This window comes from Eurosta solidaginis, chromosome 5 (assembly GCF_040869045.1).
Source record: "Eurosta solidaginis isolate ZX-2024a chromosome 5, ASM4086904v1, whole genome shotgun sequence".
Taxonomy (NCBI): Eukaryota; Metazoa; Arthropoda; class Insecta; order Diptera; family Tephritidae; genus Eurosta; species Eurosta solidaginis.
Window position 1 is genome coordinate 20,789,575 of NC_090323.1, and position 25,600 is coordinate 20,815,174.

At 37.4% G+C, this 25,600-nt stretch overlaps 2 protein-coding genes across 6 annotated transcripts in view; one reads left to right on the forward strand and one right to left on the reverse strand.

Moving 5' to 3' along the window:
* LOC137254092 (ras guanine nucleotide exchange factor P-like) overlaps positions 1–17,106 on the reverse strand; it is a 53,851-nt gene extending 36,745 nt beyond the window's left edge. For 2 of the 4 annotated variants that reach the window (XM_067791802.1, XM_067791803.1), the window contains exons 1-2: positions 16,468–17,105; positions 43–1,921 (exon numbers count right to left, since the gene is read on the reverse strand). In XM_067791802.1, the coding sequence (XP_067647903.1) occupies positions 43–1,816 (1,774 nt within the window). In that variant the 5' untranslated portion in view covers positions 1,817–1,921; positions 16,468–17,105. Of the gene's footprint in view, positions 1–42; positions 1,922–9,628; positions 9,751–16,467 lie in introns of those variants that run through there. The other 2 variants (XM_067791799.1, XM_067791801.1) reach the window with 2 other exon arrangements.
* A 7,095-nt stretch (positions 17,107–24,201) lies between these two features.
* Positions 24,202–25,600, forward strand: part of wnd (wallenda) — a 100,541-nt gene continuing 99,142 nt past the window's right edge. For both annotated transcript variants that reach the window (XM_067788065.1, XM_067788060.1), the window contains exon 1: positions 24,202–24,970. In XM_067788065.1, coding sequence (XP_067644166.1) covers positions 24,449–24,970 — 522 coding nt within the window. In that variant the 5' untranslated portion in view covers positions 24,202–24,448. The remainder of the gene's footprint in view (positions 24,971–25,600) is intronic.

The window sequence follows — 25,600 nt, forward strand, 5'->3', positions numbered from 1 at the left end:
ATAAAAATTCTATACAAAAAAATTTTATAATAATCAACTTACCAAAACTAGCTTCGCTTATTTCCTGATCATCCAAATCATCCATGGACGATAGTGAATCACATTCAAGGCTTACAATTGAAGAATTCATTTGTTGTTGTTGCTGTTGATGCTGCAACGGTTGAAGTTCAGTGACAACTTCAAGAAGATTACTTGAGCTGCTGCTGTTGTCATTTATATTGTTGTTGTCGTTGTTACCGCTATTACTATTGTTAGTGCTGTTGTTGTTGCCTTCCGGCAATGTAGGCACAATTGGCCCAGTGGAGCGTTGAGTGGACGATGTCAATACAGCGGCAGCAGGAGCAGAGGCAACGGCACCTGTTGACGCCACATCAAGAGTTTGTAAAACTGTTGCACGTTTAGGACGCATTGTAGTTATTGTTGTTGTTGTAGTGGCAATACTGTTTGAATTGTTTCGTGCATTAGTTGCGTTGTTGTTTTTATTACTAATGGTGCTGCTGGCATTATTGTTATTAGTGTTGTTGTTGTTGCAAATATTGTTGTCGCTGATATTTTGGCTGTGGTTGCTGTTGTTGTTATTATTATTGTTGCTATTATTTAATATAATGTGATTTGTGATGATTTTATTACTCTTGGCAGTGTCTGTGCTTATGATGGTGGACGTTGCTGTAGCTGTTGTTGTTGTTACTATAATTTGATTATCAAATAAATTTGTGTGATGTTCCTGCTTAATCTGATTGTTTGCTAATAATAAATTAAAATTATTTCCAGTCAAAAACGTGTTGCCCCCACCAGCTGATGCAAGCGCAGTGCCGCCCTGTTGGCTAGGCGGTGCAAGCAATTGTTGTTGTACCAGTTGCACCTGCTGCTGGAGTTGTTGTTGTTGCTGCTGTTGCGGCTGCTGGCGATTCGCAGCTGCACGCCCACCTCTAGTTTGTGCACCACGCCCTCTTGTGCCACGTCGCGCACCACTACCCCTACCACCTCTTGTTGTTGTACCAGCCAGCGTCTTTGTTGGTGTTACAGTAATTATTGGTTTTGCATTTGCTGTAGCAACTGTTGTTGTATTATACGGCAATGCCTGCACCACCAATCCACTTGCACTCAACTCGTTTAAACGCGCCACCGTTGCTGTGGCTGCTGCAGCTGCAGCTGTTGGTGATGTGACCGTGACTGTGGCATTTGAAAATTTCTCTTCACCAGCAACAACAACACGATTGTTGTTTTTATTCAGTGCTTTCAGGGGCAAATAATGCGTCACATGTGTTACCTGTGCACCATCGCATCTTGTTGGTGGCATATCCTTGGCCTCTATAATCACATCGTCCTTGGTAAATAAAATTGTTGAAAAGGACGAAGCCGCATCCACACCATCAACACTACCACCACCGCCACCAACAACTCCATTACCATCTGGCGCCAGCACTTGATTAGCCTCAATATTTATTAGTGAAATATTCTTAAAACTACTATCACCGCTGGGTGAATTGGGAAATTTCAAATCACAAAGCCCACTCAAGGACATCCCATCAATCGTTGCATCAACCGTTGTCCGATGATCGAGTAATGCTGATTGTTGTATACAATTGGTGAAAGCGGCATAATCACTGGTTGATTTCAAACTATTCGTCATGTTGTGCATCGCTTTGTTATTGACGGTTTGTTCATAGATGAAGGGCGTGGCTGGTGCACTTCCCGCACTTAGCATTTGATCTTTGTGATGATGTGTAAGTGTGTGTGTTTGAATAATGCTGTTGCTATTGTTATTGCTGGTATAGCCATTGTCAGACAACATTGGTACGTTGTAGGCGTCCATTTCGGGACACTTTCGGTGGTTACAATTGCGCTGGAATTTTGAATAATTTTTGTATTTCTATAGTTGTATTTGTATTTGTAAATTTGTTAGGTTACAGGTACATTCCTGAAAGAGAAGAAAGAAAAAATTGTTGTTGTAAAAGAAATTTGTATGATTTCAGAGCTTAAAGATAAACTATCATCCAATTTGCACCACAAATGCAACTTATTTAAATATCACGATCTCAGCGCCAACTATCGTCAACTTTTTCGCCTACTAATTTTTCCGCTAAATCTCAATTGATAGACATTATCTTAAAAAGTTTCTGAACTATGTTTAAGTGACTAACCGGGTTGTCTATCACAGGACTAGGTAATTTTGTACGAATTTTATAACTATAGCGTTTTGTGCGCCATCTAGCGGTGCTTTTCCGTTAACTTATTTTTTAACATCGAATTCTGAACTATCTATGTTCCAAGTTTTAAACGCCTTAAAACCAATAACGTTGATATAGCTAATAAGATAATACCTAAGGCTTTACGTAAAGGTATTAAATTTCCGAAATTCGATTTGTGCGCCACCTAGCGGAGCTTTTTTTCTTTTTTTCACTGCCATCGCATTCTGTACGATGCCACCAGTGTTAACTCTCTAGGTCGTTAAAGGATAATATCGCTTGGTATAGACGAAGTTCCCGAATTTTTGGGGTGTAATATAAAAAATGTCTTAAAATATTATTTTTTGGGCCCCCTGGCGGTTTTTAGTTTGAATTCTTATCAGGTTCTTATTTATATTACAAGTTTCTGGCTAATTTCTATAGACAAGATTCTTCAATTTTCCTTATTCTCCTAATTAAAGCGAATGTTTTGGGTACATTCTGGAAAATTGCGTCACCAAATCACTTTGAATCTTCAAGTTCGACCAACTTGGGGTTACCAGAGCACCGCCTGCTAAATAAACAGGATTCGCCGAAGGGGGTGAGTTTGATAATCTGGCGGGAGAAGCTATAAATGGCACTGCTAACTCGTTGAAAGTTTTGCGCTAAAATACACCTCGAATCCATTTTCGTATCACTGTCATCGGATTCGAAACCATGATCCAAGAATAAAGTCTCAAGCTCACAGCAAAATTACCTAAAAAGTTGTGCCTACAAGTACTTGTTCGGACTTAGTAGGCAATTGAAAAATAAAGTCCGGTTGAAAAGTAAAGTCCAATTGAAAAAAGTCTTATTTCGGTGAATGAAAACCGCGGTCTGTAAGTAATAACCTTATCCTATCTGCAACGGTGTCGATAGAAGATTATATGGTTGTTGGAAAGAAACGTTCGAGAGAAAAGTTCTCCGGAAGAATGATGATCATACCCGTGATGACTACGGTCTGTACCGAAGTTGGCTTAGTGTTGAGCTCTATTAACTACGCAAACATGAGCATAGTGCAACGAATTAAAGCGCAAGGAATGCGCTTGAAGGTCAATTCATATCGAACTCCGAACTTGCCTAGCAGAGTATGGAAGAGATCTACCCTAAGTTGGTACGAACAAGGAAAGAGTATTTCACTTCGGTTGGTGCTGCTCAAGAACCCGCATAGACTTATTTTGTCCATAGTATTACCACAGTTTGCTTGGTGACCAAACGGAAAACCCCAATTTAGTAACAGTACTATTGTTTTATCAACAACTTTTTTTTTTTTTTAAATACTGAAGTATTTTAGCGTCAGCCATTCTTCTCTAGTCTAGAACTGTTAGCTGGACTGCTCTTTATACTTGGAACAGCTTCAACAGCCGGGATCATAATAGTAATTGCTTTGCGGCTTTGAAAGCTGCAGGTCCAATCCATAATTGTCCTTTATGAAATATTTTTGAAAGTCGCGGCATGTCTAGGACGGCACCCAAAGCGTTTGGGATAGAGATGACTTTCCTCCCTTTGGTAGAAAGATGACGGCAGTCCTTCGCCAAAAGTGCGGCATACATGTGTCTTATTCGCTCATCAGAATCTATCTTTGGTTTTGCTTCTTTAACATGCTAAATTAGAACCTTTATAATCGAATCTGGCCCGGCGATTCGAGAAGGTTATTACAGCCTATTCAATTTCTGTCACCAATCCTGCTAATGTGCGCTGCAAATTGGGAGTATCGATATTGTCATCCAGCTTATCCGCCACATCTTCTGATGTTTGTCCAGAAACGCTTCAAAAAATTCTTCACTTCGTTCGTTTTCTCTATCAGTCCCTATTCTATTTCACCCTTCTATCTAGGGCTGCTGGATCGAACAATATTTCTCGGCTAAAGTTCTTATTCCAATAAATTTTTTTGATTTCGAATTTGCACACCTAATCTCAATTTAAAATTAGCCCAAGGCATTTAACGGGTTAAAAACTGCTTTTGCGAAAATAAAAGATAAATAAACAAATTCAAACAAAAAAGCTTACTTAATAATGTGAGTAACACATATACATACATACATACATGGTTACATATTTTAGTTAAGCAAAAAACAGAGTGGTAGGTACGTTTTTTTTTTGGTTTTTTTTTAGCTTTCAGCACTTTCCTCTTCACTGAAGACCACGACGGCGAATCCGCTGCCATTAACGCTGCACATGCGTTCCCCTCATTGTGTTATGGATGCGATGGGTCTGGTTATTTTTGTCGTTATAATGATGGTCAGTGTTAAAGCACACAATCGAAGTAAGAACAACAACAGCAACAAAAAATTAATAAAAACTTCAAATATGTAGACTCCACAAACAATGAAGTAAGAAGTGGATGAAGCAACAGCAGCAAAAGCACACAAAATCCAGTTAAGAGCGAAAGGAAAAGTGTTCGGCTAGTTAGTGTTGTTGTTGTTGTTGTTGATTTTGTGGATTTCTACTACTTGTTTTGTATTCCTTTTTATTATTCTACATGAACTCACACACCAACGCAACGCGTAAGCCAAAGCCAGACCTCTATGTGTGTATGTGTATGTTTGCATGTGTGCGTACGATTTCGTAATTGAACGACGCGAATATAATAAAAAACGAATAAATGACAAAATTTCGCAAGAACAAAATCACACGCCTCTCATAGCACCACTCACTCCTGCCTGCACTGCAGTGAAAAACACAAAAGTCAATAAGAATTATGTTGGGGAGGAAATGGGAATGAATGCACAGACAGCAGACATTCACGCACACATGCATATATAAATGAGTACACGCATATACATGGATAGTGTGCAAAAGCATGGTGGCGCTATTTTTTTTTTTTTTTTTTTCTGGCCGTTGTTGTAGTTTGATTATTTCTTTTGTAATTGTTTTTTTTTTGTTTTTATTCCTGTTCGTTTTTGTTCTTGTTGGTATTCGTGCATTGTTAAAAGGGGGATTTGGCGAAAGCAAAAAATTTGTATATGTACATATATATGTACATTAGGGTGATTGTCAAAAATATTTTCTTCGAAATATTCGTCTTTATAATGGAATTCCAACCAACTCATCCTATTGATGTATTTTGCATCGCCTGTTTGCTAAATTTTGGGCGTCTTTTTGTAATTTTCGAAAAATATTTTTATGGTCCCTTTTTTAAAAATCGGTTTGAAAATCAGCAGGTATAAATCTTTAGAAATTTCGTGATTTTTTTTTCGGATTAACTGGGTAATATCTTTTACTTAATTTATTGTAAATTGATGATTTTTTTACAAAAAAAAATATTTTTTCTTTCAAAGTTAAGCAAAAAGTATCTTATATATATATATATATATAAATTTCTTGTGTCACAGTGTTTGTAGTTAAACTCCTTCGAAATGGCTCGATCGATTCTCATGAGATCTTCTGAGCATATTGAGTAGATTTGAGAATCTGATCGTACCTATTAAAGGGTGGTGCACGCTTAATATTTATTTTTTTTAACAACATTTTTTGATTTAACTTTTTTACGAAACAGCATTCAAAGATACATACAACTGGGACTGAAACTAGGACTGGGATTGGAACTAGGACTGAGACTGGGAAAAAAAGATTATTGGACAACTTCGGTTGTCCGCTGCCGGTAACCTACCAATTTGTTAGTAATCGCCTTCGCTGCTACCCCATGTGCTGGCTAATTCCTTGGAGGGCGCCTCCTACATATTGTGGTCATTTCTTAAATTTTTAACAAAATTACTTTTATTTGATTAAAAGAAATGCCAAGCACGTTTGTCGTGCCAACTCGTCAAATTTATATATACGTATCTCCCGTTTTTATTGCGTGACGTGGGCCGCAGCAGTATTTTACATGCGCGTTGCCAACTGCCCGCGCCTGCCAAATACAGCTAAAGCTCCACGCACATTAAAAGAACCAGAGAGAGGAAAAATTAGGTAAGGAGAAAGAGACTGAGAAAAGATAGAGTTCAACGAAGATAGGAAGATAGGGATAGATGGAGCGGGGAGGGAGAATAAGGAGACAGAAAGGAAAGGATGAAAAAGACGGAAGTAAAAAACTTCTCAATAACTATGCAGCCAGACTAAAGTTAGGGCGTTGTTCTGCCTTGGTCTGCCGGGTCTGGTATTATAGTATAGATTTTAAGGTTTTTTGTATTCTCGATTTTGTTATATACAAGTAAAAAAATTGTATATATAGATGGTAAAACATTATTTGCGTACTTTGATTTGGTTGTAAGAGTTCTACAAAATATTTAATCCAGAATCCTTAAATTTAATCCTAGTCACGAAATGGTTATTTTTTTCGAATTTTCAATTTAATTGGAAAAGTTGGTGAAAAATTCATTTTTAATTAACAATATTTTGAAAATTTTTCTGAGAGAAATATCCTATCTCGAGGCTGTCGTTTCAAAGTCGTTCTACCTCAGTATATTTTTCAAAAACGCCCTAAATATCACTCATTCTGACGTTAGTTAGAGCGTTTATGAGAAAAATTCTAGAATAGGGTGTTCTTCGACAAAATTCCCAGATATTTTGCTTGTTTTTGAACCAAATCCTCGGATACGGCAACTTTGAAATATAATCTGAGAGAGGGTGTTTTCGAGAACTAACAGCTAGGGTAACATTCCAAACAGCAGCCGATATCCCGATTGGGTAAAAAATTTGGAAAGAAATCAAAAAAGCCGTCTTCGAAGGAACTGTGGAGGGAGTTGACGTGGAATTTCCCACAGCCACAAAAAAAAAGTTAATGGCCAAGCGTGGGAATACAAAGTGTCGAAGATCATGTGAAAGTATTACAAGCTTACATCAATAAAGTTACTCTTGCCTTTAAAAATAAAGAAATATAAGCTTATGATAAGTATTCAAACTGGACGCTGTTTTCTGGTGTCACATCAGCAGTTGAGGGAGCACGCATACCAATGCAAGAGGTGAGTCACCATTTTCTTTATTTTTAATAGAAGGCTTTGTGTTTATAACAGTGATGATAATCATGATACATTTGTACTTTTTTTGGTACATTTTGCTTTCCCAAAGTACGTTGGTACTACATTGACATATTTGGTATATTTTTGTAAAATACAGCACTACACCAAGTAATTTTCAAAGCAGCTCTGAATGTTTAAAAAAATTTAAATTTTTCGAATAAATTATATAGTTAAATTGTTCTCTTGCCGAGAACAATTGACCATTTGCAATTATGGATCATTTAAGTATGCTTATGAAAAATAACTGATTCTAAAATTGTGAACAAATTTTGCATCAATAGAATTAAAGCACATAAAATAATAACCCAAATAACAGGGCGAGAAAATTATAAATCCATAATTGCATTTTGTCAGAAGAATTATTACTCTCTAATAATAAATGAAACGACTGATATATGTATATCAAAAAAATTGGCAGTTTCGATAAAAAGTGCATTGATAGATTTTTAGACTTGATACCTTTGACCGACAGTAGCACGGAGGGTATTTTTAATGTCATTATTAAATCTTTGAAAGACCATTCAATACCACTTGAAAAAATGATTGGCTTCATTGTCGACAATTGCTCGGTTATGATCAAAAAGCGGAGTGCAAGCAAGGCTGTAGCAAGTTGTTCCAAATCTGCATGTTAATGGATGTGTTTGGCACATTTTAAATTTAGCTTCAATGGCCGCTTGTGAAGTATTTCCCAACAAAATTGATAAATTTTTAAAAGACGTAAACTATCATTTTGGTAACAGCCCACTTAGGACTTTCAGAGTATTCAAGAACATTTCGGTACAGAAATGCATGTTATACTAAAGTACGTCCCCACCAGGTGACTTTCTAGACAAGCAGTCATAGATAGAATTCTTGAGCAATGGGATGCCCTCAAGTATTATTTTAATCTTTACGTATTTGGAAATAAAAGCAGTAATCAAAATATTAATCTTATATCTGAAAATTTTCAAAGTCCTATTTATAAAGTATATTTTACATTTCTTTCTTATATTTTAAATGAAATAAATAATGTGAATATAGAAATGCAGTCTGAAGATATTCGCATACATTTACTTATTACCAAATTAAAAATTTTATAAAAAAATTTATTTAGACTCCAGTCCTATTGGGATGTTAAATATTGATTCAGGCGAAAATTACTTAACCCCAGGTGAATTTTACTGCGGTGTTAATGTGGATATTATTCTATCAAACAACCTTTTCGAATAAGATGACGTACACATATTTAAGAGCTGTGCTAAACAATTTTATATACAATGTTGTAGTACTTTATTAAAGAAAGTAAAGTATTTTAAGCGGTGAAGTAAATAGTATTGTGCCTTTAGTTATGGACTTGTTTCCGAAATCTGCATTTGATAAAATACAGAAAATTAATTCTGAATTTAGAGCTTTAGCAGAGGAAGAGAGCCTTAAAAAATTCAAGAATTTAAATATACGCAGCTTTTGAGAAGAATTGAGATCAGTTAAAAATAAATTAAATGCGCAAATGTTTTCCAATATTTATAAAATAGTTGAAGGCATATTGTCGATTCCACATTAATCCACAAAAGTAGAAAGAATATTTTCTATACCAAATTTAATTAAAACTAAGTGTAGAAATAGACTTCAAACAAGCACAGTTTCGAATCTAATAAAAACTAAAGACTTGATGAAATCAAATAACAATAATTGTCATAATATAGATACGAAGAAAAGCTTTTTGTCAACTGAGGTATTTAAAGAACTCAGAGAAGAACTGTTAATGTAGTGATTGAAATATGAGTTATTAGTATAGATGTAGGCAACAATGTATCAACATTTATACCTGAACCTAAATCTTTTGTACCTAAAATGTTTTTATGAAATGTTTTTGCATTGAATGCAGCTGATATTTTTTTTTTAATATAAATTTTATGTTCCTTACCGGTACTCAATAAAGAAGTTTTTATATATGTACATAATTGTATGCTTCAATCGATAAACTTCTTTTATTATTTTTACTGCATCCTGCAGGGAAATCGCACAAGTTGGCAGTTTCGCACTATGGGGCTAATAACTACTTCCGAACTGGTGTTAATCGCATGCAATTCAATTTAATCAAACAATGCAGCTACTATCTCAGAACCCTCAACTGAACCAGTTAGGGAGGCGTTCAATACATCTGCAGAGGGGGTCAATTGCCGTTTCGTATGACATCACAATGTTGTAAGTGTAAGTTGAAAGCAGAATTAAAACTAGTACCGTCTCTTAATGCGATAGTTTTGCATAAGTTCAGTGTAAGTGTTACTTTAAAAATCGATTTTTGCTTTTTGCTCGAAAAATATAAGTTTCGCTATTAATTGATTTTTATAACATTTTTTGTTTTTTTTTTTTACCGAAATGCAAAAAAATGTAATCTCCGAGCGAAATAGAAAACTCTAAAAGTAATTATTAACAGCAAAAAAGTCTAAGTTCGGGTGAAACCGAATATTACATACCCACCTTTGCAATTGACGCTGTTGTGGGCGTGTTCTTTAGCCGATTTTGATTATCTTCACTCAGTCTAAATAATTTAGCAAGGATAGTGTTCTGCGAATTTGTATATAATATCTTTAATTGCTTTTAATTTACGGCTTCTTAAACTTCCAAATACTCTTCTTCCAAATGTGGATGGTGCCACACTCATATTCCACAATTTTTTGAAATTTATGTTTTGCGACATAAAACCAATCCACCTACCAAATTTCATTAGCTTAGCGGTATTCATTTTTGAATTATATCATTTAGAGAAGTCTATATCTATGTATCTCAATTCCTTTATACCTATACAACTAACCGTTATACAATCAATGTTATAATACCCTGTCTACATGTATAGCTGGATATAAAAAGAGCGTTTTATAATAAAACTTACACCTTACTTTTTTCCTGGAGTGGTTACTCAAAGCAATCTCAAAGGCATCTTTTGAAAATTATTTTATATATTTTTGTGAACCGCCCTAATGCTGTTTCTTATATGTATGTACATTAGACTGTGTCGATTTATTAACCGATATCGCGCCATCGATTTGTCGATAGGATTTGGGCTCAGGAAAAATTTCCACGACTAAATTTCTTTTTTTTTACTTATTTTCGACATTGATTCTTAAGGTTTTTTTCATGACCTACTAAAAAATTTTCATTTCATTGTAAAATGTTCATGTATACCCTGTCGACAACGTTTTTAGCGGACATTTTTGGGTCGGACAGGGCATACATATGAAAATTTGTTTAGTAGGACATGAAAAACCCTTAAAAATCAAAGTCGAAAAAAGTCAAAAAATGAAATTTCGCAGGCTTGAAAATAATTTTTTTGGGTATGCGTAGTGGAACTTTTTTTACTCAGCCCAAATCCTATCGAAAAATCGATGGCGCGATATCGGTTATCTTTCTTCCATACAAATCGACCCAGTCTAATGTACATATATACAAAACATAGATAAAACTGCGGGCAAATAAATGTAGAAGTTCAAAATGCATGCAGCAACACAAAAAATAGTATCTACTTAATTATCCAACAACGAGTAGGAAGAATTTTTTCGGTTTTTATTGAGAAAAAAAAATTAACAACACATCGCGATCAACGAAATTAAAGCACTATATGAGTGCTCATGTGTGTGTATCAAAGAAACAGTCGTTTTATTATTGTAAGTGTACCTGATGACGACTGCCTAGTCAGTTGGTTGTGAAGTGCCGTCGTTTCTGACTACGCCGCCGCCGCTGAGTCGAACGGGGAAGCTAAGTTAGTGTTTCGTTCACATTGGATTAAGTATACCGGCGCAACAACAAAGCGCACTAACATTGAATTGTGTCACATAAATCGACTCACATAAACTGTGCTGTACTCTCCCCTTTCAAGTTTTGATCCAAGTGCTGTTATTTAATTCTGCTTCTACTTTTAGCTTTTTATAGTAAATTCTGCTCGCTATCTCATTCACACTTAGTGTTTAGTAGAAGTTCGCAACACACTAGCTGATTGTACTTTTGCAATTCATTTGATGTGATAATATTAAGTACAGTGGCGTGCAACGAAATGGATGCATGCATACAGTAAAATAAAATAGAAAGCAAAAAATTCGTTGGGCCTTTTACATGGGACATTGCTAGATGGTCAGGAAATTTCAAAAAAAAAAAAAAACTGGAATGTGTAATCAAATTTAAAAAAGTGCTCAGGAAAAATGTCTTTTGCACATGCCATCCAACTCTTGAGAAAATGCAAGGAACATATGTGCCTCTATTTTTTCCTTGAGCAACAACACAGTTGGTTAAATATATAGGGAATCGTGGTGTGGTGGCAGCGTGCTGCGCTCACCACACCGAATTTAATGAGTTCAAGTCGCGGGCGAAGCAGCTTCGAAATTAAGACAAACGTTTTTTCAATTAGAGAAAGGCTGTACATAGGTCCCGTCCTGCCAATTTTTTAGAAAAATTAAAAGAAGAAGGAATTGGCAAGAAGGAAATTGGAAGAGAAGCTCAGCCTAAAATCTCTTCGGAGGTGAATCGCACCAAGTATTTTTTTTTTGTATAAGTGTTATATTTCTCTTATTGAGTGTATTCTTTTCCTTATTTTTCTTTTGATGTGGATATAAGAATTTGACACGAATTATAATTATATGACGTGTACTGTCAATATTCTAACTGCTTCTATTTTTTCGCACAATACTGTATAACACTTCCCACCGACCACCTCGGTCCATCTCTAGTTAAGAATTTCACACAAAGCAACAAATACAAAATGCTTATTTCACATTCGCTTTCGTACGCTCGTTCTATTCAAGCAACAGTTTCCGCTAAAGCGTTCGTATTTGTAGTACACAAGCTGCATAAAAGCTCGCTCTTTTGTTCACAGAACATACACACATACACACATTAGCGCGCCACTCAAACAGCAAATGGGCAAAATGTGTAATAATGCAATTGATGTTACCGCCGCACTGACCACCCCTTATTTCTATTTGTTTCCTCATTCTCGTTTTCATTTGTTCTGCGTCTTGTTGTTTTTCTACTTATAGCTTTTGTAATTTTTATATTTTTTTGTTATGTCAGTTAAGTGTGTGTGTATGTGATTTTGTGTGCGTGTTTAGCTGAACTGCCGCAATTCCTCTTCCTTATATACATGCTAACAAGATTTTCGCACTGCTGCTTTGTCGTCTCGCGTACAAAAGACACAAAATCTAGTAAGTTACTGTTATACTCAGCGTGCTTGGCACACAGAGTATATTAACTTTGATTGGATAAAGGTTGGTTGTACAGGTATAAAGGAAGCGAGATAGATATAGACTTCCATATATCAAAATTATCAGTATCGAAAAAAAATTTGATTGAGCCATGTCGGAACATTTTTTAAAATGGGCGTGGCACCGCCCACTTGTGATAAAATCAATTTTACAAATATTATTAATCATAAATCAAAAACCGTTAAACCTATTGTAACAAAATTCGGCAGAGAGGTTGCCTTTACTATAAGGAATGATCTGAAGTAAAATTAACGACATCGGTTAAGGACCATGCCCACTTTTATATAAAAGATTTTTAAAAGGGTCGTGGAAGAATAAAATAAGCTATATCTTTGCAAAAGGGAGCTTTATATCAATGGTATTTCATTTCCCAAGTGGATTTATAACAATAAATAGGAAAAACTTAAAATTTAAAAAAATGGGCGTGTCACCGCCCCTTTTATGACTAAGCAATTTTTTATGTTTCGGGAACCATAACTCGAAGAAAAATTAACGGATCGTAATGAAATTGGGTACACAAATTTTTCCTATAGCAGGAAATATTTCTAGGAAAAATGGACGAGATCGGTTAAAGACCACGCCCCTTTTATATAAAAGATTTTTAAAAGGGTCGTAGACGAAAATAATAAGCTATATCTTAGCGAAAAAGAGCTTTGTATCAATAGAATTTTACTTTCTAAATTGAATTATAACATTAAATTGGAAAACACTAAAATTTTTGAAAATGGGTGTGGCACCGCCCCTTTTACGACTAAGCCATTTTCTATGTTACGGGAGCCATAACTCGAAGAAAAATTAACATATCGTAATGAAATTGTGTAAACATATTTTCTTTATAGCAGAAAATATTTCTAGTAAAAATGGACGGGATCGGTTAAAGACGACGGCAACTTAGATACAAAAACAAGTTTAAAAGGGTCGTAGACTAGAATAATAAGCTATAACTTAGCAAAAAATAGTTTTGAATCAATGATATTTCACTTATCAAATTTTAGTGTAAGAGGAAATGGGGAGACATTTTTTTTAAATGGGCGGTGCTACGTGTTATGTAGAAAAGTAATTTATCTAAAATGGAATATACAATTGAAGCTCACGCTGAGTATATAATGTTCGGTTACACCCGAACTTAGACACCTTTACTTGTTTTTTGTTTTGTTTTTGCTTTAATTTTTATTGTTCCAATACACATTTCAATCTTTATGGCTGCTTTTGGCTGCTCACTTTTGCCTGCAGGCACCAACTAAATATTTGTTCTTCTCGTGCGTTTAGCAGTTTAGGCAACTCAGCCGAATGCGTTCTGCTGACTTTATCGTCGTGAAATTCATTCGCCTAACCAAAATACTTTTGAGGCAGGTAAAATGCCTGAAGCTGCTAGCATCTGTTACTATAACAACCTGCTTCACATAATGTTTTTAAATTAAACGAATTGCAAACTAATTTAATTTTACTTATTTCAATTTAAATTTAATATTTTAGTCAATTTTAGGAACTAAAAATAAGTTTTTTTTGTACACCACGGCGTATGAATATCGCTCGGTTTACTCGCTTAATTCGCAGCCTCTTTTTAGTTGCCGCTTTACTTCCTATCACACATATGAATACATATCAATTAATATATGTACATATGTACACACGTTTGCATGTAATTTGCGACAAATTTCACACGTCCCTATATATTTAAATTTCCTTTTATTTATAAGCGCACATTTAATAGGAATCTCTTTTTATCCCGCACCGTTCCGAAAGCTCCAGAAGAGCATTGCAAATTGCAATCCATTTAAAAAAATATCTTGCGAATCGCTTGCGGAGGTGTGTATGTGTGTATGTATGTAGCTGTATTCGCAACTAGTTATCGTCTTGTCGTTGCACTGTGTGCTTGATTGCGCTTATGGCCGCTGAAAATTTAGTAAAAATCAAGATTTTTTTAGTCGTCATATATTTCTCTCAGTGAGAGAAAAAAAATAAATACTTGGCGCGATTTGACGTGTTTCAATTAAATTTTTCCTAAAAATTTGCGTGATGTACTTGTTTCACGCCGACTCCGTACGGCAGATGAATGTTCCTATAGAAGATTTTCGTGGCAGAAATATACTCGGAGTGTTTGTCAAATGGCTTAGAAAAACTTTTTTTCTAATTGAAACACTTTTTTCTCAATTTTTGATTCTGCTCTGCCCGTTAGTTGAACCCAGGACATTCTGTGCTGGAGGAATAGTAAGAATTAGGCTATGCTAATTCACTTTTCTTACTGGGTAGCGGAGATAACTAATTTTTTTATAGACTGATCTATAAGCGTAAAAAAATGTATGGTTATTGGACATAACCTCCTATGAATATTGGCCTAAATTATTCTTCCTGATTTTTTTCAAGCAATTTTCTTAAATACAAAATCTGAAATGAGAGCCAGTGAAAGCGGGGGCCTCTTGCGTACCAAGCTTAAAGAGGAGTGCAGTCCTGCGCTATCCGTAGTTTTGAATTAAAGACATTTTAAGCTTTTCCTAGCCTAGCGCCAAGTTTTCATAATTTTTTTTTTCACAAAGAGCCAAAGGAGACCATAAAATTTGCATAAGTAGATCTATATCAAAAAAATTCGCAGATTTTATGACTAAGTTATATGTGGCTTCATTCGCATAACATATTTTGATTCGTTCCTTATTAGTTGCCTTGCGCTTAAAAGCTGAAAAGGAATCTGACCGACCACTTTACTATTGATCTGCATGGCTTGGTAAAATATTGTTGACTGTAAGTTAAAGTTTATAAAATATAGAACATAACCAAGTTTTCAGCGTATGCAACTAGTTATTTTTGCTCTTAAAATTTCCAGGATTTCGATAACTACCGGTATTCATAGGAGAATCATTAATGAGAAGCGTTTTTGAGTATGGTCCAGGTAGTCATTAAATATATCTAGCTTGTGGCAAAAATTGCGAAAGAATAATTAATTCCTAAGCGTAGATCTGAGCATAAATCTACAAATTCTGTCCTTCCATATCCTGAAGCTTCCCTGTAGACTACCTCCATTTTAAAGTTGTTAAAGACAAAACCAAAATTTTAAGTATAAAGGAAGATAGGCTTGTAGCCTGTACACTTTGGATTCAGAGCGGTTTAGTTTGTCAGCTTTAGAAACTCCAGGCTTCTGGTGCATGATTTCGAAGATATTTTTAAAAAAGCCAAAAAAATAGGGGTAACAAACTTTCCCCAGCATTTCACATCGTGGCTGATATCATCACATTCTTTCTCAACGATTTTAAAAGCTTTAATGCTTTGATCGCTCTTTTGTCTACAATGTTTGTGCCGAAAGTTTCTGAAAAACCTGCTGGACTTTCTGGCATTGTGACATCCCGAAAAGTGTGTCTCCATCACTTCCGCCGAAGGTTGTTGACTAGAAGCGGTATCTAAGCCATCAGACTTCTTTATACTACTTGAATCAGATAGTATTTTGTGGTTCTTTTGTTACCTCTCACTCTTCTTGAAGCCCCCATGATATATTTTTTGCAGTATTTATTAAACTTTATCTATCTCCCAAAATAGACACCGTTTGCTTCTTAGAGGGGAAAGATCCTGCAAAACAACTGGCCGCGCCTAGGTCCTAATTTTATCTGCTCTACGAGTCAATGCCGATGTTTTAACCTACAAAACTCCAGGCTTCAATGTGAAACAAACATGTCGACTTATACCTATCATTCGCTATTGAGGCCGATATTATGCATTTCATCGTATCGCAAGAGTGGAGGGTTGTTTCAGAGAGAGAAAAGGTTCAACTATGTTTTTGAGCACTCAGTACAACGAAACAGTGCACAGTACATCGCTACCCACGACCACATAGACACATCGCATACACAGATGCAGTGAGCTCGCATACAATAACTATTGGGGAAGGCAGTGTGAGCGGTACATTGGTATACATATGTGTGTATGTATGTTGGAATATGGAAGCAGTTCGACTCTAGCTATGACACAACAACACTGCATTAATATTCGCGACACCAACAACATACATATGGGCATTCTATAGATACGACTTGCGTCTCGACTAACTAGTCCATAAATACATACATAGGTACGTACATTATTGGTACTATACACATGGATTGACTGGCTGGTTTACTGGCTCACTGGCTGATTGACGAACTGACGTGTGTTCGCGGACTCGGAAGGCGATAATTTCTGAGCCACAATTCATTTCACTTCAGCACTTAACATTTTTTAATTTATTTTTTTTTTTTTTTCAATTTCAATTCACATTACTTTTTAGTTGTGTATAAGTAGAAGAACAAAAAGCAAAATTTAAAACTTTTATAATTGTGCAATTTGCACAAATTTACACACATGAACTACATACTCTCGCTAATGTAAGTATCTATGTAACCAAGTACAAATGTATAATTCTTTATATTCATTCTTTATTATTGCGTATTACATTTATTTCTTTTCCACATTCAATTATTGTTACATCGCTTTTGTGTTTAGTAAATTAGATTTTTGTTTAATAAAATGTTTCATTTAAATTTTTTAACACAAATTTTTCGATAATTAAAAATGGGTTTGTTTTGGCTGCAGACAGTAAATTAGGTCTGTAGGCCAAATTCGCACTCTCAATCTCGACTGACACGAATGCGAACGGAACGGGAACACAGGCAAGAACGTAAACTCTGCTAAAGCACACGAGCTCATAAGCAGCACCAGAAATGGATGAAGCAAAAGTAGCCAAGAACAGCAGCAGCAGCAGCAACAATCCACTAATTCAGGGGCACACGGGTACGAATAGAGCGACAATAAGCGATAGACGATGATAGAGGACACATTCATATAAACATACATAAATGAATAAAAAGCATTGTGAACAAGTAAGGTCGTCTAAATTCATGTGAAACAATGTTATATACCCAGCTGTGGGCTAAGAGAATAGCTTGCGCATACTAACTTAATTGGCACTTAACCGCTTAAACGGCCATAACCAACAAGGCGCGACAGTCGCTCCTTCTCTCTGCCAACCGGCGCCAATTGGTTACACCGAGGGAGTTTAAATCGTTTTCCACCTGGTCCATTCCAACGGAGTGGAGGCCGCCCTCTACCTCTGCTTCCATAGGCGGGTTCCGATAGAAACACTTTCTTGCGCATAACATTATGCAATTCAGTATCTAAGTCTACCTCCTTGTGTTTTGTCCGTCTGTTCCACTTATCCTCTATTATCGCTCTTTCTTTCTTATCTCTAATCAATTTTCCACCTACCTTTCTGCTATATTTCTATGGGGAATCTTACTTTTTTTAATTATTTGCTGTTTAGTTTAATGGAAGAATGATTTTTCAATTCTGTGTACCCAGTATATCATTCTTCATCTCTATCCGTCTTCCCCACTACTTTCTTCATTCTCTTATTCTTTATTTCCATAGGCCCTTTTTCAATTTTTGAGACGCTACACGATATATCATTTTAAAGTTCAGAGACCTCACTGTGTTTGGTGTCTGCCGTTATGTGTTGATGGCGTGATCCGCCTACCACACCGAAGCCTCTGGGTCAAGTCTCGAGCAAAGCAACATCAAGTTCAAAATTTTTTGGGGGGAAAAAGTTTTTCTAAACAAGCTTTCTCCTCGGCAGTTGTTTTACAAGCACTCTGTGTGTTTTTCAGCCAATAAAACATATAGTTCTCGTCTCGCCAATGTGTGGGAAAAATAAAAAGTAGCACTATGCAACTTGGAGAAGCTCGGCTCAAGTCTCCTCGGAGGTAATAATTTTCAGAAAGTAGAACAATACTAAAGATGCGTATTTTTCATGACAACATTTTGTATGATTTTCCAATTTTCATGTTGTCGAGATTTTTGTCAGGATTTGGTAGTGTCGGGACCATGAGTGTCTGAATTATGAACTGTCGGGATTTTGTAAGTTAGAATTGTGTAATATACCCCTTGTATCTTTGCATGCTATTAAGCTAACTTTTTCTTGTTTCACAACAAATAAATATAAAATGCGATATTCTTGGCCAAATGGCAGGTGCTTGTAAAATCAGGTCCCACATGACCTAAATCATCATCAGCCCAAGAAATTTTCTCTGGAATACACCGAGTGTCATCATATCTGATGTTGGCATCGATTATCCGAACATCATCTTTATCACGACTCTTATGCTCAGAGTACAACGAAAGAAATATTTGTTGGGTTGAGGGGGCTGGAATTGGAATTTTTTTGACGACGTTTTGCTTCCCAGATGCATGAGTTGGAACTTCCATGAACGAAGATAATGAATGCATAGATTCAACAGTAAATAGCATGCAGACATTTACCACGAGTTTGCTAATCCCTTTTTCAAGTCTAGTCTGTTGAATATCGTAGTTGGAAGGAGTCCCTGTCTATTAATGTCGAGCAACGCAGCTGCCCCGACTGCGGTTCATTCTGTTCACTGGTTAGGATTAAACCCTTCGTTGTCCACATTCCGTTCTAATTACAAAAATTCAGACATACATACATATGTATAACAAAAAACTAGGGTATCCAGCTGGGAGTACACCATTTCTTTGTGTCTGAACACTCCATAGAACACCTGCGAGAAAAATCCCAATAATCTACTCCATGGATTACTCGCAATCATAATCCATATTGAAGTGATAATGTAACAAAAGTGGAACACACAAGTTTTGCAAGGTAGTAGGTACATCCGGTTATAAAAAGCACACTAAATAAAACAGCAGAAGGGAGGGCGCAAAACAACAACAACACACGCGTAGGGGAGCAACAGCAACAAAAAAGTCTGCGACATAGAAACACACTGACAGAGTATAAGAATAAATACAGAACACGCTATTAAAAGAAAAAAGACAACATCAGTAACAACAAGGGCACCAAACACAACAACAACACACCTACAAAAACACCAAAAAACAAACAATAATAACAACACTTAAGCGTTGGAAATCTTCAGTAAGGATGTGGTTGTGATTTGTGTGTGGTGCGTTCGGTAAGTTTCTGTTGGTTGAGCTTCGGCTAGAAAATGCGGGGTTCGGAGCTCCCAACTGACTATATCCAATGTGTTCTGTATATACGGAAAATTAACGCAAAATGGAATGTGTAAAAAAGTTAAAAAAACTAGTTCTTTAGTATGCTTAATACAGTTCATACACACACATGCACCCACACACACTCGCCAAAGCACTTCCCGTGCACACAGCAGCTGCTGTTTGTGTGCGAAAGCATCGACGACGTTGAAGAAGTTTGGCTCATCATCATTTGCACTTGGCCTTAAAAAATCATTTGAAGAACAAGGACGGCAGCAATTGTATGAACGAATTTGATGGCAAAGCAGCAACACAGCAATAAAACTTTAGACAAAAGCTTTTTGCAAGAAAGCTCCATGCTGTTTGTAAAAGCCCGCCATAGCGAAGAATGAGCTTTATTATGTGTATGTGTTCGTATTGTTTTTATTTTGCGGATGGAGCAAACACAGCCATATGCACCCACAAGTTTGGCAAGCAATCAAAGTACTTTTACCGTTTTTTTAGTTTATTCCACATTTCAAGTGTAAATATAACGATTCTTGTGGGTTAAATAAAGTAAGGTAAGGTGCAGCCAATTTTATGGTGCAAATCTCCCTCCAAGAAACCTTCCGAATTATTATTCTTGTCGTACCTATGTTTCATCCCACTACTCATTATCCTGGGCCGTTCCCTCACACTCTTTTGTTTGGCCAATGAACTACTTCGCAGAGCTTGATCGGATTGACTTTTCATCATCAGTATCGTCTTGAAACCACCCTTGCATTCCTTCTGGGAAATTCTTTCCTTTGTTTTAGTGCGTCCACTTGGGTTTGTCAATACCAGTGTTTTTCTCCCAGGTAAATTCGGTCTTAATTTGTTTGGCCCATTTGTTCCATCAACCTTTGCCCTATCTGCTGCCTTTGACTTTTGTGGTCTTTGTCGAATCTCCTCCAGCAGCACTCGCTTACTGCTGAACCCTTTCTCCAAACTGAAGTTAAGTGGCACATTCTTGTTCTTATAACGCATAATACTTCTTTGCATGTCGATCCTGCTGCCATGGTCAACTAAGAAGTACACTCCCAATATGACTTCATCAACAATTTCCGCCACAACGAATTTGAGACCTTCCGAATTAAGACTTCACATACCACTTCTCCCTGGACTTGGTTATACTCGCCAGTGACCGTACGCAACCTTGCTCCAGGTAATGGCTTTACTCTCCTGTTGACCAAATAAGATCGGATTAAGGAATGAGATGCGCCCGTATCTACAGTCAGTACATGTTCCTTGCTACCCACATATCCTCCAACGGTAAGGCTGCTCGATTTTATTCCGTTTTGTGATACAGAGATAACGGGACATTCAACAGCTGGAGCTAGCTCTCTATTTTTACATCTAGCTCGCTTTTGCCCATCTTCTTCAGCTTTGTGCTTAAGACCACCCACATTGTTGGAACTATTGGGACCGGTGCTGCAATGACGTGCAATGTGACCTGGCTTCCCACATTTGGAGCATTTGATAACACTTTCACTCCGCTTTGGCGATGCTTTCAGTGCCTCCAATATTGTGTTCACACAAAAGCGGTGCTGTTTCCTAAATCGGAGCATTTGATACCGTTTCTGCAAATGTAGGTTTTGGGTTTGCGTTTGTAGCTCGGTTCGTTTCTACGTCCCGCATGCCATTTATAAAGCTCTGGATTTTTACCCTCTCGGTGTATTCCATGGGTGCGTCCGTATTTGCTAGAGGCAAACTCCTACAGAGTCTCATTAGCTTTTTGGTAGCGGTTTTGCAACTCTATTTGGTATATCTGCTTCCTGTGTTCGCTTCCGTATCGCCTATCTAGAGTGCCCATCAATGTTTCGTAGTTGTTCCGCTCTCCCTCTGGAATAGTCTGTAGGATTTGAGCAGCAGATACTTTCAATGCCACGAATAGTGCAGCCACTTTATCTTCCGCATTCCAGTTGTTCACTGCTTACGTCTTCTCAAATTGAAGCTCAAAGACCTGGAAAGGAACACAACCGTCAAATGATGGTGTTTTTAACTTTGGATTACTCGCTGAAACTGCTGGCCGATTTAGTTGCAGCTCCTGTATATGACCTCGCATGTTTCAATCTGGGCATCGATTTTGTTCTCGAGTTCCAAAATTTGTGTATCCTGCGCCTCCATCTTCGAAGAAATACGTCTTTCTTGCTCTTCCAGTTGTGCAGAGATCTGCGCTGAAATTTGTGCCGATATTTCGGATATTCGTGCCTTTGTGCTCCAATCTGCGATGTTATACGGTTCTCCTGCGATTCCAGTTGGGATGCCATATATTCTTCTGCTCTTCCAGTTGAGCTGACATATCGTTTGCTATTTGTGACATTTCTGAATTTTTGTTGTTACCTCTTCCACATCAGGATAAAAAGTGTGTTCATCAACGTCGATTCCTTCCAATTCCATAGCTTCCCTTAGTCGTGTCTGTAGCTCGGCTTTATTACCAGTAGTATTCAATCCTCGGGCTTCCAACTCCTTTTTCAGTTGCAATATCTTCAATTCATTAAACTTGGTCATGTCCTTGTTGTCATCTGGAATTTATTCCCCAATTCTTCTTCTGACACCAATTGTAACGAATTCTGGGGATATCTGATATTTATGCACCTTCTGCTAACGTTCGTATCGCTAAACTGTTGAATAAATCACTCCAATATTCAGTATTGCAAACTGGACTTTATTTAGATTACTTTGAAAGTAGTACTTCACAATTATACTTCTCAACCAATTGCGTGTTTAAATCAAAACTGATTACTGACTACTCAGCTTGTGCTGATTTTATACTCTGCGTTGCTTTATTCGCATATTTCTACTAAAGTCTAGACGTTTCGCCTTCTAGAACTGCTGTATCTCCTGCTTGGTAATTGAGCTACATAAATGCGTGTTTATGTGTGAGGAAAAACTTCGGCTGATGACTACATCTTTGTGTGAGGTGTCTCTTCGTTGCCTTGTACATAAGTGTGGCTAGCTTTAATGTGTCCATGTACATAAGAGTGGATAGAATATTTCTAAAACATAGCATGTTCAAACGAACAAAGTCCGAATGAGATGGTATGATCTTTGAAGTATTCGAGAGAAGGTGAAGGGATAGATATCTGTCCTGCTGTTGTTGTTGCAGCGATAAGGACACTCCCCGAAGGTCTTGGGGAGTGTTATCGATATTGATGGTCCTTCGCCAGATACAGATCCGGTACGTTCCGGTACCAAGTCCGACCATCTCGGGAACGATTTGTTATGACCACATGGAACGCGGGTTAGGGGTCAGAATATTCCCGCGGTAGCTATGCCTGTCGTAAGAGGCGACTAAAATACCAGATTCAAGGGGCTGTGTAGCGCAACCCTTCAGGTTGCCAGCGCAATATATAGCTTCTTCAAACTCAATTGTCAACCTCACCTATCCGCGGCGAATCCTGTTTCACTAACAGACGAGGCTCAGGCGATCCCAAGCACCTCATGGAACTTGGGGGTGGGGAGGGAGGGCAGGTTTAATGTGGCCACATAAATCGTTCCCGAGATGGTCGGGCTAGCACCTTAATGGTGCTGTGGTACCGGAGCGTACCGGATCAGTATCCGGCAAAGGACCATTACATCGATAACACTCCTCAAAGGCTTTGGGAAGCAAACTATGCGCGACAACAACAACAACACCACATGCAACCTTCTAGGCAATACCGTCCTCCCACTCCCTAGATCCATGAGAAATTCGGAGTCGCAAGAGCCTCGGTTATTAATGTAACAGGATTCGCCACGGATAGGTGAGGTTGACAAATGGGTTTGAAGAAGCTGTATATTGCGCTGTCAGCCTGAAAGGGTTGCCCTACACAATTCCTTCAATATATTTGGTATTTTAGTTGCCTCTTCCGACAGACATATCTATCGTGGGTATATTCTATCCCCCTAACCCGCTGGGGTGATATCAATCCCCTTTGTTATTGTAGCAATGCTACGCGGCACTCATTGAGCTCAATCACTTAGAAAGTGCCGTCAAAGTATTCTAGAGGAAGTCTATTGCTTATACGTATTTTGTTCCCACGGTAATAGTCTAGTTGAGGGGTCGACTGCTAATACGCTACCAAAAATATCGAGAGAGGTGTCAAAAGACGCGTCTTGACATCAGTATTAATAATCCGAAGGCGGAAAATAAAAATATTAACGCGTTCAAAAGATATTAACGAAAAACCGAAAAAAGCGGTACCGCGGGTACCTCCGAAACCGGGGGTCGGATCCATAGTATTTTTGCGCAGAACACCTTTCGGCGTTGGCGGCCTTCGGCCGCCCTTATAAAAAATAACCCTGGGCTACGCCATGCCACGTCCGGGTGTGTGGTTTAACCGTGGCTACCGCCACGGTGATGCACAATTTTTTGGTGGGTACAAACACAACAACACCCACATGGAAATCGCCAACTTCAACTGCAAATATCTCCGGACAGAGATAAAATTTTTCTTTTCCGCCTTCAGATTATTGTTCTCGAGGTTAATACGCGTCTTTTGACACCTATCTCGATATTTTTGGTAGCGTATTAGCAGTCGACCCCTCAACTAGACTATTACCGTTCCCTCTTCCCAGATTCGACTTTCGAACTCTCTTCCGACTTTGCCATTTTCGAAAAAAAAAAAATTTTTTTGATATCAAACAAACAACTAAAATCTTAACCCTCATGGCCATCACAAATAATGCCAGCGCCAGCGCTTGTGCCATCTGCCGTTCAAAAATACAATCGTCACCTATAAAAACATATGGCAACACCAGCAGCTCACTCCATCCTTGAGTTGACATTCGTAATATTTTTTGCAATTTGGGCAATGGTGCTTTGCATTTGGAACATGAAAATAATTCTTGTTAGCTTTTGAAGTCAATTAACTTGATTTAAGTTTTGTTGTCGGAAGCAAGTTTCGCGTATAATAGCATAAAAGCGCAGAAAAATTAATAAAACTATTTTGCAAATATTTAAAACAAATAAAGTGAAAAATCTTGGGTGTGTGCACCTCCAAACAAACGAAAAAAATTTGTCTGATAAAAAGTGAAAAATTTCACAATACAAAAGTGAATGCAATCCATGAGAATGGAGCAAAGTTTAGAACAAACCGAGATATTGGGGCAGCGGGGGAGCAACACAGTGGCGTCTGCATTAACGCGAGCTATGCAAGCTGTCACAGAAGAAAATGCAAATCCAGCTATCGTAGCATCCTTTGACGCTGGACAAAATACAAATTTGCCAAATACGTCACCGTCTCGAAACCAAACAACAACACCCAATACATTAAGCCCGACAGCAACAACTACAACACAAATAAGCGACAATGCTATTGCGGCTGATGCCATAATCGATCATTGTAATGTCAGTCCAACCCCATCCACATCAAAATCTGCAGCAGCCGTCATAGCCTTGGATAGTAGTGTAGAGGAAGTAGTGGCAGAGGAGGAGGATGAACAATCTAGGGCAGCAGATGACGTTGCAGCTGCTACTGGAACTTCTAACACAACTATCGAGTGTCCAATATGTCTACAAACTTGCATACATCCAGCACGTCTACCATGTGGACACATCTTTTGTTTCCTATGCGTGAAAGTGAGTATTAAAATTAGTTAGATACATACCTACGTACATACATACATATGTACATGTGTACTTGTAGACGTTGTAATATGCAAAGTAGTTATATGTACATTTGGTGATAATTTGTTGATAAACCAGAAAAGTAAAAGAGTGTATTGCCCCTAAGAACTGTGTATATATGGCACATGGGTGGAGTAAACGTTTGCAAAGAAAGTTGAAGATTTTTTGTTCAAGGTTTTTTTATTCAGTAGAGAATTTTCGATACTCCGCTGCATATGGGATATTTAGACATCTGTTGTTATTGTTATTGTAGTGGAGGAAGCTATGAAGCTATAGAGCTTAGTATTGCGCTTAAAACTTCAATCGCCCTAAAATATCTTCGGATGTTATCGCGCCTTACATTTATTTTTTTATCATCTATATCCCTCAAAGGACCATCAACATCGATAACACTCCCCAAAACCTTCATGGAGTGTTGATATTGTTGTTGTATTAACGATAAAGACACTCTCCGAAGGGGAAATGCATCATCGGTTTATTTGCCAACTAGTTGTCCGGTTCGAAATCAAAGTATAAATTCCCCGCTAAAGTTACAGCTAGAGTAAGGCGATGTGTCGGCATAATAAGCCAGTCCGGAAACAA